Source organism: Carettochelys insculpta, chromosome 21, assembly GCF_033958435.1.
Source record: "Carettochelys insculpta isolate YL-2023 chromosome 21, ASM3395843v1, whole genome shotgun sequence".
Taxonomy (NCBI): Eukaryota; Metazoa; Chordata; order Testudines; family Carettochelyidae; genus Carettochelys; species Carettochelys insculpta.
The window spans coordinates 11,922,698-11,939,689 of NC_134157.1; the positions used below are offsets into that span (position 1 = coordinate 11,922,698).

The 16,992-nt window shown below is 44.9% G+C and overlaps 1 protein-coding gene across 1 annotated transcript; it reads left to right on the forward strand.

Annotated features, from left to right (window-relative positions):
• The first annotated feature begins 1,229 nt into the window (after positions 1-1,229).
• Positions 1,230-16,568, forward strand: TBC1D13 (TBC1 domain family member 13). Its single transcript, XM_075015649.1, has 12 exons — positions 1,230-1,301; positions 2,781-2,854; positions 3,819-3,859; positions 4,601-4,662; positions 5,012-5,111; positions 6,830-6,912; positions 7,090-7,249; positions 11,136-11,346; positions 12,106-12,269; positions 14,832-14,992; positions 15,353-15,410; positions 16,435-16,568. Exons 1-12 carry the CDS (start codon positions 1,279-1,281, stop codon positions 16,498-16,500), a joined length of 1,203 nt encoding a protein of 400 aa, XP_074871750.1. The 5' UTR covers positions 1,230-1,278; the 3' UTR covers positions 16,501-16,568.
• Positions 16,569-16,992: the final 424 nt, after the last annotated feature.

Consider the following 16,992-nt stretch of genomic DNA (forward strand, 5'->3'; position numbering starts at 1 on the left):
TCTAAATTACTCAACTGCCTTTCCTTTTCTAACCCTGAATTTGTTAATGGTTTAGCATCCTTTTTTATCCTACATTCTGTCCAGGAAGAGTAAACCTTATTACCCTGTTGGATGCAGGAAGGGACATTCTCAATTTATAACCTCTCATTATTCTCTTAAGCAGCCTTATTCTTCTGCTTCTTCCCTTACAGATTCCTTTAATTTAGCTTTGTTTATGCATTAAAATAGGATCATATCAAGCAGGTAAACTGAGCTGTATACTCATAAATACATACATATATATATTTATATATATGAAAAAACCCCAAAACAGAAGTCCCTCATCTGCCACAGCCCCCTTTCTCTGCCAGGATCTGCAGGCACTACAGTAATACTCAAGGTTTGAACTGAGACAGGACCAGGGAAAATTTGCTCCCATTCTCTGACATCACTTAAATAAATTAATTCAGTAGCTATAAGAAGACTTGAAACCAAATTCTTTTGCTAGTCAAGTCTTAACTAAAAGGGCTTAGAACTGGATTAATGCATCTATGATTCTATATGATGAAGCAAGTCTTTGCCCACTACAGCTTATGCTCCAAAATATTCATTAGTCTGTAAGGTGCCACCGGACTTCTTGTTGTTTTAGAACAGAACCGAAAATGGTTTGCTCCCCCACCTCAGAATGCATGGCTGTAATGTGACTTCTTCCCCTTCATGCGGGGACCTGGGGAGCAGAGACCACCCGCGGGCATGTCTACACAGTACTGTAAACCCGAGTTCAGATCCAGTTTGGGCCCAAATCCCTTTTACCCGGCCACCCCGCATACCAAACTTTCTGAATGAGGCCTGCAAACGCTCAGGACGGGGATAGGCAGGACTTGTCCCCGAGCCCTGACATTCTGCACCCTGGATGCAGGTGAAAGAGCTGCCAGGCGGCCGCGCCAACCTGGCAGTGGCACAAGCCCAGGGCTTACAGGACGGGGGAGGCACAGGCTCGAGCGCAGCCAGCCCACAAGGCTCAGCCCCCGGCGGCTGGGCGCTCGGCGCAGACAGGGCGAGAACAACGACCGCCCGGCAACACCTCCGCGGCGCTCTAAGGTTGGGGGCGGCGCCAGGCCCCGCTGAGGGCACGTGCGGCTGCGGGCTCCGGCTAAGGGGGCGGGGCCTCTCAGTCAGGCCCCGAGCGGCTATTTCCGCTGGGCCCCGCCCCCTGCCGCTTCTCGCGCCGCCTGGGGCCGCGTTTCCAGCCGGAGCGTTTATTCGGGTCGCGCCAGCGGGGGAGTCCGGGAAGTCACCATGTCGAGTCTGCACAAGAGCAGGTGGGGGCCGGGGCTCACCTTCCCCCATCCCTGGGCAGGGCCGCTGGGGCTGGGGAGCCCCTGGGGGGTCCGGCCTGGAAAGGGGCCCCCTCCCGCAACAAGGGGCATTCCCCGCCTTGCCTTGGAGACTGGTGCCCCCGAGCCCGCTCCCCGCACAGCCAGGGTCCTCCCCCCAGCTCATCCTCCCAGCGGAGGGGGCGCCCCCTCCCTGAGACCTGGGCCAGGTGTGTTCAGGTCACCCGCTCCCTTTAGGGGAGGGGGACGGCAGCGCCGGGGTGGGGAACTACTCTGGGCGATGTCCCCTCCCCCACTCTTTCCCCATCTCAAGGGGCTCTCAGCAGGTGTGGGCTGGGGGGGGGAGGGGAGATGCTGGGCGTGGGGGTGGGGACAAAATGTGCGTGTTTGTCATTGTTCCCTTTAATCTCTTCCATTCCCACGTGAACTTTGCCATCCGTGTGTGGCATAAACTTGTATGTGCAGGGAGGCCTGTATGGATGTGCACCACCCAGAGACACCAAACCTAGCAGGGAGTGCTCTGCTAGTCCGCTGGATGGCCTCTGAATCTCTCCTGAGAGGTCCCACAGCTTACAAGGGAACGCTGGTGGGTGCATGTGTCAAAGCTGTGTGAGCACCTAGAGCCTTCGGTGTGGTTTGGTTCTAGTCGGCCAAGCTGGGATGTGGGAAATGGAGCACAATCCCCTGTGAAAAGTTGGGGTGCTCCATAGCAAATGATGCTCTTGCAAAGGACACAGTATCTGAGCCCAGAGTGCAGCTTTACAACCTGTTTGTGATGTGTGGCTCTGTGTTAGCAGAATTATAGGCTTTTTTCCCTTTGGGTGCAGCTTCACAAATGCCACAACATGGAAGTGTTGGCTCTCCAAACTGGAAAGGGTTTGTTTTTTTTTTAAAGGACTGTTTATAGGTTCCCTGTTCTAGCGTTTTAGCATGGAGGTAGGGAGAGACGCTTCGTTACCTAGCAAGAGTCCGAGGTATGTGCTCATACATATAGCTGTTTGTTTTTTGCAAACTGCCTCATGTGTTCCACTGGCAACTAAGGAACAGGTGATAAAAATAGCTTATGGGAACAAAAGCAAAGTATGTTTTTGTAACTATTTACAATGTATGTTCTGAAGTCTAAGTGCCCTTGAAATAACTAATCTTGCGTGCAGGCCATGCAGGAGATTAGGCTCATGATGTTTCTCGGATAGTCAAACTCAAGAACTGTGCAGATATTTAACAGTAACTTCCTATTCAGAGCACCTAGGCAAGTCAGTGTGTAGCCATTGTCTCTAGTTGTAATGGGCATTGGGGACAATGTGGCCAGAGCTTGGATGCCTGGCTGGCAGAGGTATGTATGCTGTGATTCTTGAAGGAAAGCAAGCTGCAGCATAACTCTGATACCTTCAACTAATCACCTGTCTCACTGTTAAGTCTGGCATCTGCATATAATTGTTGGATGTGCCCACTCTTCTTTTATAGGATTGCAGAATTTCAGGATGTCCTTGGGGAACCCAAGATAGTTCTGCACAAACTCCGTGAACTCTGCTTTAGTGGTAAGTGACTTCTACAAGACTTTGTTGCATGGACAGCCACAAAGCTTCTGTCGCAAGAATGCCTGATTTAAGGGCAGGATTAGCAGTTTGATAGGAGACTTGGGTGTTAAAGCCTATTTTGTCTTCCTAGAATTGAACTAGTTGTACATACTCAGTTCAGGATGTAGCACTGAATGATAGGGCCTGTAGTCTCTAGGACTTGAAGCTGTGTTAAATATGAAGACAACTGAGATATATGGTTTGTGGGTTATGTTTTAGCTGCACTTGGTTTGAAAGTATAGGCTCTGAAATATAGTATTTGATACCAAGATCATGAGTGCTGTGTAATAGGAGGTTCCTGAGATTTTTAACTTGCTTTAATTCAGAGCTGCTGCTATCTTTCCAGTTAAGCATAAGATATCGAACTCCACTAGCTGATTAGCTACTGTTAAATAAACAAACATCTGTGCTGCCACTAAGTTGCTAGAGTTATAAATGTGTAACAAAGCAGACCAGTTACAAACCAAAGAGTAACAGATGCGATTGCATGAGTTACCAGCTGTTTGAATGGTTTAATAGAAATTGTAGCTATATGGTGGATGATCTCTGAAATCGTCAAATGTGGACAGAAAACTTTTTTTATTTCATACACTATAAAATATGCTCCAATTCCTTCACCTGTGACGGCGTCTATATATTTCACTGGAAGTATTTCTCTCCTTTGCTCAGTGGGCCATATTATATTTTCTCTTATGCTCAGCCTAGTGCTCTTCCTTTTGAAGAGCCAAATATGCAAGTCACTTTTTATTTGCTGGATTAACTTTTTTTGATGTGTCCTAGAGCTCCTCGATATCTTTGCAAAAACTCCTTATCCACTTGAAACATGCTGCCCTCCTGTCCACTTGGTGGCATGAACATAAACGCTGCATAATGCAGTGAAAGGGCAAGGACTAACTTAATTTACTCTGCCTGATGTATTTCACAGGGATTCCTTTTGATGGTGGGTTGCGCTGCCTCTGCTGGAAGGTGGGTTTTGCTTGTGGCTTTTCTTGTCTTCTGTAAGTTACCCTTTGGATTGTCCGATTCTACAAAGTTCAATGCAAAACAAAACAGCCTGGCTTCTCCCTACTTCAGTGGCAACTGTGAATCAACAGCTCTTGGCTTGCTGAGCAATGAGGAAGATTTACTCTAGCTAGTTTGACAGTAACAAGCAGGCTTGTGTGGGGAAGATCTCTGGGTAGGTCATTGGGTTGATCTGTACAGTAAACCTCCCGACATGCTTGAGTTTGATTTGTGTTTAACTTACATTAACGTGTGTTAAGCACAACTTGAAGTTGTTCTGCAGCTGACTGCCTGCCTGGCTCCCTCAGAAGCCAGGTGGACAGACAGCCACGCTGCCACAGCTGTCTGTCCCCTGGCATCCTCCAGCTGGAAGAAGCCGGGCGTGGCTTCTCCCAGCTGTCTTCCCGGCATGGCTTCTCCCAGGTGGGGGAAGGTGGGCGGGCAGCTGTGGTGGCGTGGCTTCTCCCAGCTGGGGGAAGCCGGGTGGGCAGGCATGTCTGGCTCCCAGAGTGGCAGGGTGGTGCTAAAATGTGTCCACCAGGTACTGATGGCTGTAACTTGATAAAGTATCAGTCATCCTTTGGAAATATTCCATCTTCCTCTCTGAGCCCATTCTATTTCCGATCACCCCCATTTGTTTCACTGAATTTCAAATTGGTAATACCTTTTGCTTCAAGGAGTAATGTGTATGTTCTTTCTATCCAGATCCTCTTGAACTACCTCCCTGTGGAGAAGGCCTTATGGAGCACGTTGCTGAAAAAGCAGAGGTGATGATTGCTTTGATCTCTTGTGGAGAAGAGGCCTAAGCTTCTTAACTTGTCATTAGCATTTGAAAAAATACACCTAATTCTAAGGGACCTTGTAAAATTGTGTGTCATTATTTTGTTTGTGAAGGACAAAGTATATTTTCACCCCTGCTCCCAGTTAATTCTATAGACCACCTCAGAGGTTAATGTGATGACCTTTCACAGTTCAGCTAAACAGTTCTTAGTAGAAAAGGTCAAGTGCTCCCTGCCTTAGCAGGGGGACTTGTTTTGGCTAAGGGAGGATGTCTTTTCCTTTCATTGTATTTTTATCTTCTGGTTCCTAATATGACTTCCTTCTCTCCTTGTTAAGGGAGCTGTATTCCCAGTTCCTGAAGGAAATGATTATTCAGCCTGGGATAGCCAAAGCCAACTTTGGTGCCTCCAGGGAGGATGTGACCTTAGAGGACCACGTAAGTATAGTTTGGTCTTCATGCAGAAGAGGGCTCTTGTAAGTTTCAAACTGATCCTGGGGTGATCTGCTGTGGTTCTTCCTGCTGTCTTAACAGAATAAAATATTTTGAGAACCTAGAAGTGGGGTGCTGAGATCTTGTGAGTGTATCTGGCTTAGCATCCTCTAGACTGAAAAAAGCTATAAAATACTGTCCTAGCCTATAGTTATCCTTTCCTTTTTCCTTTTCCTCAATGACTACCTTGTCAATGCAGTAGACTTCAAGTGGGAGTAAAGGATCAATACAAGTAGAGGCTCAATGGCGGGAGGTCAGAGCATGGGGCTGCTAGCAAAACGAAACTCCCCATTTAATCTGTGAAATTCTCTCTGTGGATGGAAGGCAAAATGGGCCAATCTGAAACCAGAGGTTGAGTGGCAGCATGGCTAGTGGTTAGACTATGGAATTGGGAATCAGAAGATGTTTATTTCTAGCCTTGCTGCTGATCTGTTGTGTGACTCTGTTCACTTCACCTCTCTGTTCCTCAGCTTTCCCCATGTCAAATGGAGTTGACAGTTTTGCTCTTGAGAAAGTGTGGCGAGAGCCTCTTACGAAAACTGTTATTTACACGAAAGGATTTTTTTAAGTGGTCAGAAGACAGTATATGGTGGTGTAACTGCTTACACACCTCTTTATCTACCCCAGCCTTTCCTGTTAATAGCCAGTCATCTGTGTCAGTGTGATCTTTGGACAGGTTTATACTGTGCCTGGCTCGTCTGTGACACTGAGCTTTAACTCATTTGTTACTCTGACCTTTGAAGTTCTTGGAATGTTGGCTTTTTTGTGTGGTATTTCTCCGCCATCCCACACATGCAGTCTAATGCCTTTCAGAGGATTGTTACGTTCCATTTGTACAGTTTTGGAAAGTCTGTATCTGAGCTTGTTTTATGTCTGTTGTGAAACTGTTTTTTTCCTATGCTTTGTCTATTCCATGCTTCCCCAGTCTTGGGTGAACTTGTATCACCTAAACTTTATACTAATCCAGCGCCTTGTCAGAGTTCACATAATCGTTACACAGGTACCATTGAGTTAATTATGCTGAGCATTGTCAAAGTCTTGTGGGGTAGCCATGTTAGTCTGTATCTGTAAAAACAATGAGGAGTCCTGGGGCACCTTAGCGACTAAGGGATTTATTAGGGTGTAAGCTTTTACCCATGAAAGCTTATGCTCTAATAAATCCATGAATTTTTAAGGTGCTGTAGGACTTTTGTTGTTTTTATGCCATCCACATATATAGTGACAATACCTCTTACGGCAAGTAATATGGAAAATCTCCCTCACACTGGTTAGGGCTATAACCAGAACTCCTGGTTGACACAGGTTAGCGAAGCCTGACTGCAGCAGTGAATCCACTAAGACAGACGAGAATGGATTTGGGAGTGTCTGCTCATACTGCAGCACGCTTGTTGATAGTAACCAGATAGTCTTCACTGGCCTACCAGCTGGGTACTGACTCACTTGAGGTTGGCCAGTACCCATAAAGTATTAGTTGTGTGGACAAAGCATCCTCATCTCTCTAGTAAATCAGCTTTTAACACAGCTCTCACTAGAAAGGCAGGACCATATTTTTTCTGATCGGTGTGGGCAGAGCCAAAAGGCCTCACTTCAGCTTTCAGCAGTGACAGGCTTGTGCGGAAATAAAACATGAACTTACCATGTTTTTGTGATGTCTCTTTGTGCAGCCACTCAATCCGAACCCAGACAGTCGGTGGAACACTTACTTCAAGGACAATGAAGTACTGCTGCAGATAGACAAGGATGTCAGGTGTGTGTAGATAGCTGGGCCCTTCAGAGAGAAGGGTTAACAGTACAGTTTACCCAGGCGCAATATGCCGTGTCAGGAATACAGAGTATTTCATGTTCAGGCCCTTTGTGTTTCACATGGCACCCCTCTACTTGTAAAACCTACTTCTTATTTGATTTCCATCTCTTGCCATCACAGGAGGCTGTACCCTGATATGGCATTTTTCCAGCGCCCAACTGACTACCCTTGCTTGCTAATCCTGGACCCTCAGAATGAGTTTGAGACTCTCCGCAAGCGGGTGGAACAGACAACGCTCAAGTCACAGACAGTGGCACGAAACCGGAGTGGAGTCACAAATGTAAGATCTGGCTTGGAGCTTTCCCTGTGCTGCTGGGATGGGATCTAAGCATCCTGTGATGTGGGGTAGGAGCAGCATGTGTTTCTGTGGCACACTTGTCAAGGTGGTTGCCAGGCTGGCTCATTAAAGGCATTCTGCAGTTATTCCTCCCTCCACTTCCAGGTGTGGTGCTGGCTCTTGTATGCCAGTAGGCGGGTGGTGTGTCTCCCCTTTCTCCAGAGGGACGGGCTTTACTGAAGAACAGTTCTGATTAATTGTAGTCTGCAGAGAAGCTAAAATCACTCGGGTTTCTATATAGGTTGCTAATACTTACTAGTTAAGTTGATCCTGTCTGTAACTGCAACAAATGTCACAAGGTCAGAGGTAACTCTAAGTCCGCCTTCTCTACTCTCAAGTAAGAGTATGCATGAGTTGCATACAGTTCCAGGCAAGGAGATACAGAGACTTGAAGAGTTCTCTAGGTGGAAAGGAATTCTCCTTTCTCAGTGTGGTGAGCACTTGAAATCTCCTGCTCGCCCAATAGATTTTGTGTCTATTGATTGCACTTTTTCTTTGGTACTGTGCTGTTTGGCACATTTAACAGCACAAAAGCACTTGAAAGTCAATGTGCTACTTTCTCTTGGATCACTTTTTCTTCTGGCTTTTGATGGGACTAAAATCTTACCTTGAGTTCACTAAGCTACAGGCGATGTGTTCGCAGCTCTTATTGCCCTGATTGTGTGTTGTCCATGATGGGTTTTAATAACAGGAGACAAATTGATCTCATCTCCCAGTGTTTGGGATGTAACAAGCTGATAAGTATTAGAGGGGTGGACAGATTAGTCTATCTTCAAAGACCACAAGAAGTCCTTTGGCACCTTATAGACTAAGATATTTTTGGACCATAAGCTTTCATAAACAAAAACCCGCTTCGTCAGATGCATGAGCGGGGGTTCCAGAGGAGCGTCAAAATTTATAGGCTCATGAGAAGGAGGAAGTCCCAATCAAAAGGAGGGCCGGAGTTGACAAGGTCAGTTCAGTCAGGGAGGATATGGCCCATTATCGGTAGCTAATGTAGAGTTCAACAAGAAGTCCTGTGGCACCTTATAGACTAACAGATATTTTTGGAGCATAAGCTTTCGTGGGCAAAGACCCGCTTCATCAGATGCATGGGGGGGGACCGAGTTCCAGAGGGGTATTTAAAGAGTGGGGTCCAAGTAAAAGGGAGGGCCAGAGCTGACAAGGTGTATTTAGCAAGGTGGAAATGGCCCATTATCAGTAGTATGGATCAAAATAGGAAAAAACAAATCAGATCAGACAGGAGGATGTGGGCCCTTTGCCAGAGTCTAATGGGGAGATATTAACACCCAGGGCAGAGAAGCTGCTTTCGTAAGGGACCAGCCACTCCCAGTTTCTGTTTAATCCTTGGTTGATGGAGTCAAATTTGCAAATAAATTGCAGCTCAGAGATTTCTCTCTCCATTTGATTTTTGAACTTTCTTTGTTTTAGGACTGCTACTTTTAAATCTGTTACTGAGCGTCCAGGGAGATTGAAGAGCTCTCCCACAGGTTTCTGTACATTAGTGTTCCTGATGTCTGATTTATGTCCATTTATTCTTTTACATAGAGACTGTCCAGTTTGGCCAATGTAAATTGTAGTGGGGTATTGCTGGCACATGACGGCATATATTAGTAGATGTGCAGGTAAAGGAGCCCCCTGATGGTATGGTTTATGTTAAGTCCTGTTATGATATCACTGGCGTAGATAGGTGAGCAGAATTGGCAGTGAGGTTTGTTACAGGGATTGGTTCTAGGTTTAGAGTTACTGTGGTGTTATCTATTGTTGCTGGTGAGAATTTGTTTAAGGCTGGCAGGCTGTCTGTAGGCAAGGACAGGCCTGCCTCCCAAGGTCTGCGACAGTGAAAGATCATTGTCCAGGATGGGTTGCCGATCACTGGTCATGTGTTGGAGAGGTCTTAGGTAGGGGCTGTATGTGATGGTCAGTGGTCTCTTGTTCTCCTTGAGAGGCCTGTCTTATAGCAGGTGGCTTCTGGGTACCCGTCTGGCTCTGTCAGTCTGTTTCCTCACTTCCTTAGGTCAGTATTATAGTTTGAGGAAAGCTTGGTAAAGGTCTTGTACATGTTTGTCTCTGTCTGATGGATCAGAGCAAATACAGTTCTACCTTAGTGCCTCACTGTGTACAATGGATCATGTAGAGTTCTCAACATCAAGAGAGGAGAAACTGCTTTTGCAATTGGCCAGCCACTCCCAGTCTCTGTTCAATCCTTGGTTGATGGTGTCAGCTGATAAGAATCATACAGTTGAGATGGCACTGGAGTCAGCTGTCATTTATCTTCCTTATTCTCTTCTTACTGCAAATGAAGATAAGAGCTGCTATATTGAGTCAGATCATGGCCCATCTTGCCCAATATCCTCTCTCTGACAGTGGCCCACACCAGAGTTTCAGAGGTATTGTACAGAACAGGGCAATTACGGCGTGTTCCACCCCTACCTTCCAGTTGTGGCTTCTAGCAGCAAGATATTTAGGATAGCTCTGGGCATGGAGTTGCATCGTTGCCCCTCTTGGCTAATAGTCATTAATGGATCTAGCCTTCGTCAACTTATTCAAGTTTTTCTGAGCCCACTTTCTCAACATCCAGGGTTTGTTGTGTGTGGGGAGGGGAGTGGGGAAATACTACATGTTTGTATTAAACTTACTGCCAGTTAGTTTATTTGGCTGAGCCCTGGCTTTTGTACCATGAGGAAGGGTAAATAACACTTCTGTAATCACATTTTTTGCACCATTCATGACTTTTATAGACCCTGATCATCTCCCCATTTGTAAGTTTTGTTTTTTGTTTTGTTTTGTTAAAGCTGAACAGCCCTAATGGTTTTTAGCCTGTCCTTGTGCGGAAGCCATTCTATACCCTTAATCATCTGTGTTGCTTTTCTTTTTACCTTCTTCAATTGAAAAAGATTACCATGGAGATGAAGCAAGCAGAACTGGAGATCATATTGAAAGTCTAGAGAGACAATGGCTCTGTAGTGTCGTCATGCTGTTTTCTGTCTTACTCTGTCCTTTTTCCTAATAGTTCCTGTTAACCTTTTTGACCACTGCTGTGCATGGTGGGGGAAGTCTTCAGAGGATTTTCCACAGTGACTCCAAGGCCTGTCTTGGATAGACACTGCTAATTTATAACCCATTGTTGTATATATCTAGGTGGGCTTATTATTCTTCCAAATTATTGGGCAAATTATTTTTCCAGCAATAAATTTAATCGGCCACTTTGTTGCCCTGTCACCCAGGCTCATACTTGCCTCATGCTCCGTGCTTTTATTGTGCCAGTACTGAGTACTGGCACCTCAGCTGCCCCAGCAATGGGATTGGCTGAGGGAAGGAGAGAGTGGAGCTGGCTGAGTCCCAGCACCTCTTTTAAAACAAAAAAAAGTCACTGCTCTTGCTCCTTTCCCTACAGGGATGCTACACTTCCCAGTGTCATTTTAGAACAGCTGTAAAAGCCTAGTGACTGAATACCTTGTTAATGTGACAGATTACTTCTCTTACTGCCTCTAATGTAGCAAGTCCTTTCTCACACAGGCACATTGGGTTTATGTTTTGGTACAAGGTAGCTGTCTGGTACTGCATTAGCTCATTTGTTCTTGGAAAAGACTTTCCAGCCTGGCTTCTTCTGTATTTTATGGCAATAGTAAGTCTTAGAATTGACTGGGCTGCCCTCTTGATTTAAGCATTAATGCCTGCCTGGAAAGGGCATTTTCTGCTGATTATGGTTATTTGGGGGTGCTGAGCATCTAAAGCAAAATGCCTGGATGCTCCAAGGAAAACTTATTGTCTACACAAATTGGGTGGCCAAAATAATTTTTCTTGTGTTTATCTATCTGCCCTTCAGGTGAGTTCCCCTCTTAAATCATCTGCTCCTAATTCACTGAGCGAGTATGAGGTTCTGCCTAATGGCTGTGAAGCTCATTGGGAAGTGGTAGAACGGATCCTGTTTATCTATGCCAAGCTGAATCCTGGGATAGCCTATGTCCAGGGAATGAATGAAATAGTGGGGCCTCTTTACTATACCTTTGCCACTGATCCCAACAATGACTGGAAAGGTAAGCGATCGGGGTGCTTGAGTGACTTGCACCACTGCGAGCAGTAGTTGTTGCAGGGAAGGGTTATAAAAGCAGCTGTGGAGGAGGCTTTCCCCATACCAGGCCTCTGATGAAAGCTGGTGGTTCTGAGACAGTGCTTGGAAAGAGCCTCCTGGGAAGTAAGGAAATCGTGTCTGATGCACTTCTGTGAGAGCAATGAGAGAGCTGTCTGTCAAAACTCATGAATTTGGACTTCGAGCGCTTTCACTGTTATGGTCTGTGCATATAGAACCAGCTGTTTGGTAGCAGGGGCCATCAGCAGGTGTTTTACAGATGCTACCTGGAGAGCTGGTACAGGAACATGCAGGCTCATTAATATTTATTGTGGCCATATAGTGAATTGGCTCTTGGGGGACTGGCTGAGCTGCAAGAATCCAGTTTTTCCAGTGGGTAGTAATCCAGCCACAGATCAGCTGAGGAGGCATAGAGGGGCTGATCAGGCAGATTATTTGACAAAAATTACTGGAAGGCTTGGGAGAGGACATACGCAATTGGATTTCAGGGTCCCTGCTGCTAAGAGAACTGTCAGCCTTGACATCTACACTGGATTATGTGCATGAAGGTCCAGAGACAGTGCCTAAACTTTGTTCAGTCCACACAAGCCAAGAACATGTGGGATCCATGGTTTGAGCCTAATAAGTATCTAGTAGGGGAAGCTTACCATGCTTGCAACAGCTTCCTTCTGCTCTTCCTTATACCACTCCTATGTATCTCTTTCAGAACATGCAGAAGCAGATACATTTTTCTGCTTCACCAACCTAATGGCTGAGATCCGGGACAACTTTATTAAGAGTCTGGATGATTCTCAGTGTGGCATCACCTACAAGATGGAGAAGGTTTACTCCACTCTGAAGGAGAAAGATGTAGAGCTGTACCTGAAATTGGTGAGAAGTCAGACGCTTATTTTGGCCCTGATTGGAATGAAGGCAAAGATGAGTGGTGAATCTTTGTCCCGCTTCCAGATAGAACTTGCTTTCTGTCTTAATTTGTAACAGTGCCTAGGTAGTACGGCCCTGGCTGGTTAGAAGTAGTTTGAATTAACTAAAGAGCTTTTTTCCCCAAGAAAAGTTGTCTTGAGTGGATGCAACATGAAGTATCTACAGGACAAACTGCTCTTGCCACATTGAACGTCTAGCCCAGATTATAATGATGTAGCAAATACTTCAACAAAACAAAGCAGCAGAAATGTAGCACTTTAAAGACTAACAAAGTGATTTATTCAGTGATGAGCTTTTGTGGGACACACCCACTTTGTCTGATCAATCTCATTTTCAATACAGACTGACATTTATAAGTACAGAGGACCCCCAAAAAATTGCAATAAAAACGACAAATCAAATAAGATTGAAGGAGGGGGTGAGGGTGGGGGGAATGTTAATTGTCCTGTCTGAGATAATTAGGAGCATCAAAAGAAGGGAAGCAGTCCTTGTAATGTGTGAGGTAACTGATGTCTGTTCGTACCATGTGTTGAATTTGAATACGAATTCCAACTCACAGATTTCTCACTCTAATCTGTTTTGAAATTCTTGATGCTTTAGGACACAAATTCTCAGGTCTTTAACAGAATGGCCCACTCCATTGAAGTGTTCACTGACCAGCTTATGTGTATTGAGTTTCTTGATGTCTGGTCTATGTCCATTTATTCTTTGGCAAAGGCTTTGCCCAGACTGTCCAATGTACATAGTGGCAGGGCATTGTTGGCACATAATGGCATATATAATGTTTCTGGAAGTGCATGAGAATGTGCCTTTTGGTCTTGTAACTAACATGGTTAGGTCCAGTGATGGCATCCCAAGAATAAATATGTGGGTGAAGTTGTCAGTGGGATTCATTGCAAGGAAGAATTCCAGGATTAGTCTTACTGTGGTGTAGCCTGTGGTTGCTGGTGAGAATCTTTCTCAGGTTATGAGGTTGTCTATAGGTTGTCTGATCAGGATGCTACACGCCCAGATGGTTCTAGGTGACAAGCCCGTCCTTTCCTATAGACAACCTCCTAAGCTGAGAAATAAATGATTTTGTTAGTCTTTAAAGTGCTACATTTCTGCTGCTTTGTTTTGTTTGAAGTACAGACTAACACAGCTACCTCTTGGTTACTAGCAAATACTTGTTCACCATTACAGAGGCAGAAAGCCATAACTCATTTACTCTAAAGCTGCTAACTGCATCAGCAAGAGGTGGTTTACCCAATGTCTCTGGCAACCTGGCTCAAAAGCTTAACTGAGAGTGGCTGAACTCAATATCTCCTCAGTCTCTAGCCTCTGCTTTTGTCCTCAGGCCAAATCTAGGTGCTCTTGCAAAGTTTCTTTACCAACCCAGAGTTACAGGTTTCTTCTCAAAGGGAACCAGTATGTTATTTCCATTACTTTAACATATCCCAATAGTATTTGTTTAATTATATTTGTGTTTTAAAAAGGGGATCCTACCGTGACTTCAAGCATTTGTATTCTCTTCTGTCAGCACCATGTCACACTTGCCATGCTGGTAAACTGGCTTAATGCTGGGTTGGGTGGGGAGAAGAGTTGCTGGATCACCAGGAACACTTCTTGTAGGTCACAGTAGATGTTCCTTACAAGTCTCCCTTCTGTAGAATCCTGCAAATCTGAGGATATCTGTGGACTATTGTTTGGTGAAGACAGGTGAAATGTATCCAAATTTTGTATCCACTCAGGGCCCTACCCTTCAGAATACCGAACTGACCTTATCTTGCTAAATATGTGGACCACAGTACAAAGTAGCATAGCTGCAGGCTGAAATCTTTGAGTTTCAATCTGTTGGCTGTCTGTGTGAACTGTCTGCAGGGCTCTGTTCTGTGGTGGGGGGGTGTTTTTTGTTTTTTTTTTCCTTCTAGCCTTCTAATAGCTTTCCAAACTAGTATCAGAGAGGTAGCCGGGTTAGTCTGTATCTTCAAAAACGAGAAGTCCTGGTAGTTTATAAGGTGCCACAGATATTTTGGAGTAATTGAAAGGAGAGGAAGTAGTGCTGAGCAAAACCTGTAAGTGAAACCCATGGCTCTCAGTGAGGTTTATGGCTTTTCTTAAAAGAGAAATTTTAAATTGATACAGCTCACCAGCCTAAATTTAAATCTAGGAAAGTAACAGTTCTATGACTTATCAGGAATCAGGTCCAGGCTTCTATCTGAGTCATAGATACTGAAGATAGAAGCATGTCCAGAGAGCTGTTCTTCAGAGCATAGTCATCTGTGGGGGTGGCTTTGTGGAGAAGCTTCGAAAGGAGGTGTGGCATATTATCTCCTAGCATGGGGCTAACGATACTTTGAAGCAGAAATGAGCAATTATAAAGTACAGGCTGATTTCTCCATATGGCACTGCAGGACACTAACGTATAATCAGGTTACTAGGAGGACGCCTGTGAGGCAGTGACAACCCATCTCTCTTGTCCAGATTGTTACAAGGAATTAATTATTGATTCTGATGTCTATCCAAAAGCAAGAGCAGAACATCAAGCCCCAATTCTTTGCCTTCCGTTGGCTGACGCTGCTGTTATCCCAAGAGTTCCTGTTACCAGACGTCATCCGTATCTGGGACTCACTCTTCGCTGATGACAACCGCTTTGATTTTCTGCTCCTTGTCTGTTGCGCCATGCTCACGTGAGTGCTGTGACAGCTGACACTGAGGAGGCTGACTCAGTTGTGTTCTCCTTGGTTTCCTAAGGCTGAGTCTCCCCTGTGCTGGGCAATATAAATATAGGCTGAGTGGTCCTCCACCCCATTCCCCACTTGCATCCACAGATAGAGGGGCCTCTTTTGCATGCAAGAGACATGAAATGAGCGTTCTGGTAAAAGGATGCAGCCATTCTTTCCACAATGGCAAAAGAAACAGGGCTCTTTGAGAAGGGTGGGAGGCATCTGGTGAGTTATGCGCATCTTAGTGGCTTACTTCTTGAGATGTTTTTGGACAAGGTACTAATGAGGCAAAAAGTGCTTAGATTAATGTAACTTCTCTTTCAGACTAATCCGGGATCAACTGCTGGAAGGGGACTTCACTCTGAATATGAGGCTGCTACAGGTAAGTGCTAAAAACTATTAGGAGTGGCAAAGACATGAAAGAGCACTTCATTCATAGAGATTTGCCTCTTTCACAATATGTGGATATGATAGAGGCAGCCCTCCTGGACTATAATTGCCAACTTCTGCTGATAATATTGAAACTGTTTGTTTGAAAAAGCTAAATACTTAATAAACTTCAAGGTGTGGTTTAGGATTAAGCATTAATGTCTACTGTGTGCTCCCCTTAGTTGGAAAACCCAGTGAGTCAAGTCTTGGCCAATAACTCTTCATAATCATACTTCTGTTTACTGGCTGTGCCTTTTAGGTGTTTGGGCTTCTTGGGATCTGTCTGATGCTGCTTCTCACTGTTGTCTTCTCTAATAGCAACCTTAGCCTCCATAGCTGATTTGCAGGATATGGCTGTCTGGCTACATTGCTACCTTTTCCTGGCTGTTAATTTGCTCTTTCAACTCTAGTTATAAACACTGAGCTCTTGCCACTAGCACTAGGCTCAGTGCCTGCCTGGAATAGAGGATTCCTTCTGCTAACTCCTGAGTCAGTCTAATAACATGCTGAGCCTGTCAACTGTTCAGAGAGAGGCGTCGTTGTTAAACTGTCATCTCTTAATTGGGGGTCCCTCAGGATGAAAAGCCATGTGTTGGAAGAGTCCTGATTAAGAGAATTCTAATGCATCACATAAACTAAACTATTTTGGATCTTGGCATCCTAAATACAGACTTCCATTATGGAGATAGTCATTGTGTAATGCTGATTTATCCCTATGTTTTGGACTACCAAAATAATGTTCTGTAGAATGTACAAGACAGGTCAGTTATAAAACATACAAGAACATTGTTTAGTGATTCTAACTATAGAGGTAACGTGTTTTAAACCTCTATAAACACCAGGGTATTCATTAAGCTAGCTGCTAACACTGTAGAATTCTCTGCCCCATTAAAAGGAAGAATAGAGGCAATAAACGCCAAGGATATAAATTGGTTCCTTTTTTCTTTTTTTTTCTGCCTTTTTTTTCTTAAATGCAGGATTATCCCATCTCTGATGTTCACCAGATTCTGAAGAAAGCGAAGGAGCTTCAGGATTCCAAATAGTCCATAGGCCTGGCAGTATGTGTGAGCAAAACTGTGCAGCAGCGTATCCTCGGAGACCACCTCATACTGCAGTGCATTGTCAGAGCTCTGCACTTCTCTGCTGGGTGTCTGGTTTTGTGTTCCAGCAATTGGCCTTCTTGAAGACGTCCACTCTGTTAGGTCAAGGACTGCCTATATCCCCTGCTAGATGGGTCCTGCACTCCAGGTTTTCATAATCTCAAACAACTCCATGCTGCCTTGTGCAGTGCTTCGTATTTATTTTTAATGACTTTAAGTTTGGGAAGATGGAAAGTTGTTTCACTACATATCCCTCAAAGTCTTATGAAATGAACTTTCCTTGTCATAGCATTATGGAAGCATGTGTTAATACACAGAAACTTCTGCATTAGGGGAAGGGACAGGCTGGGACCAGTAGGATTTTGGTGAGTATGGAGAAAGGAATGTCTCCATGTAAATACAATGTGTCACTTTGGCATCCTGCATTGTGCTGGT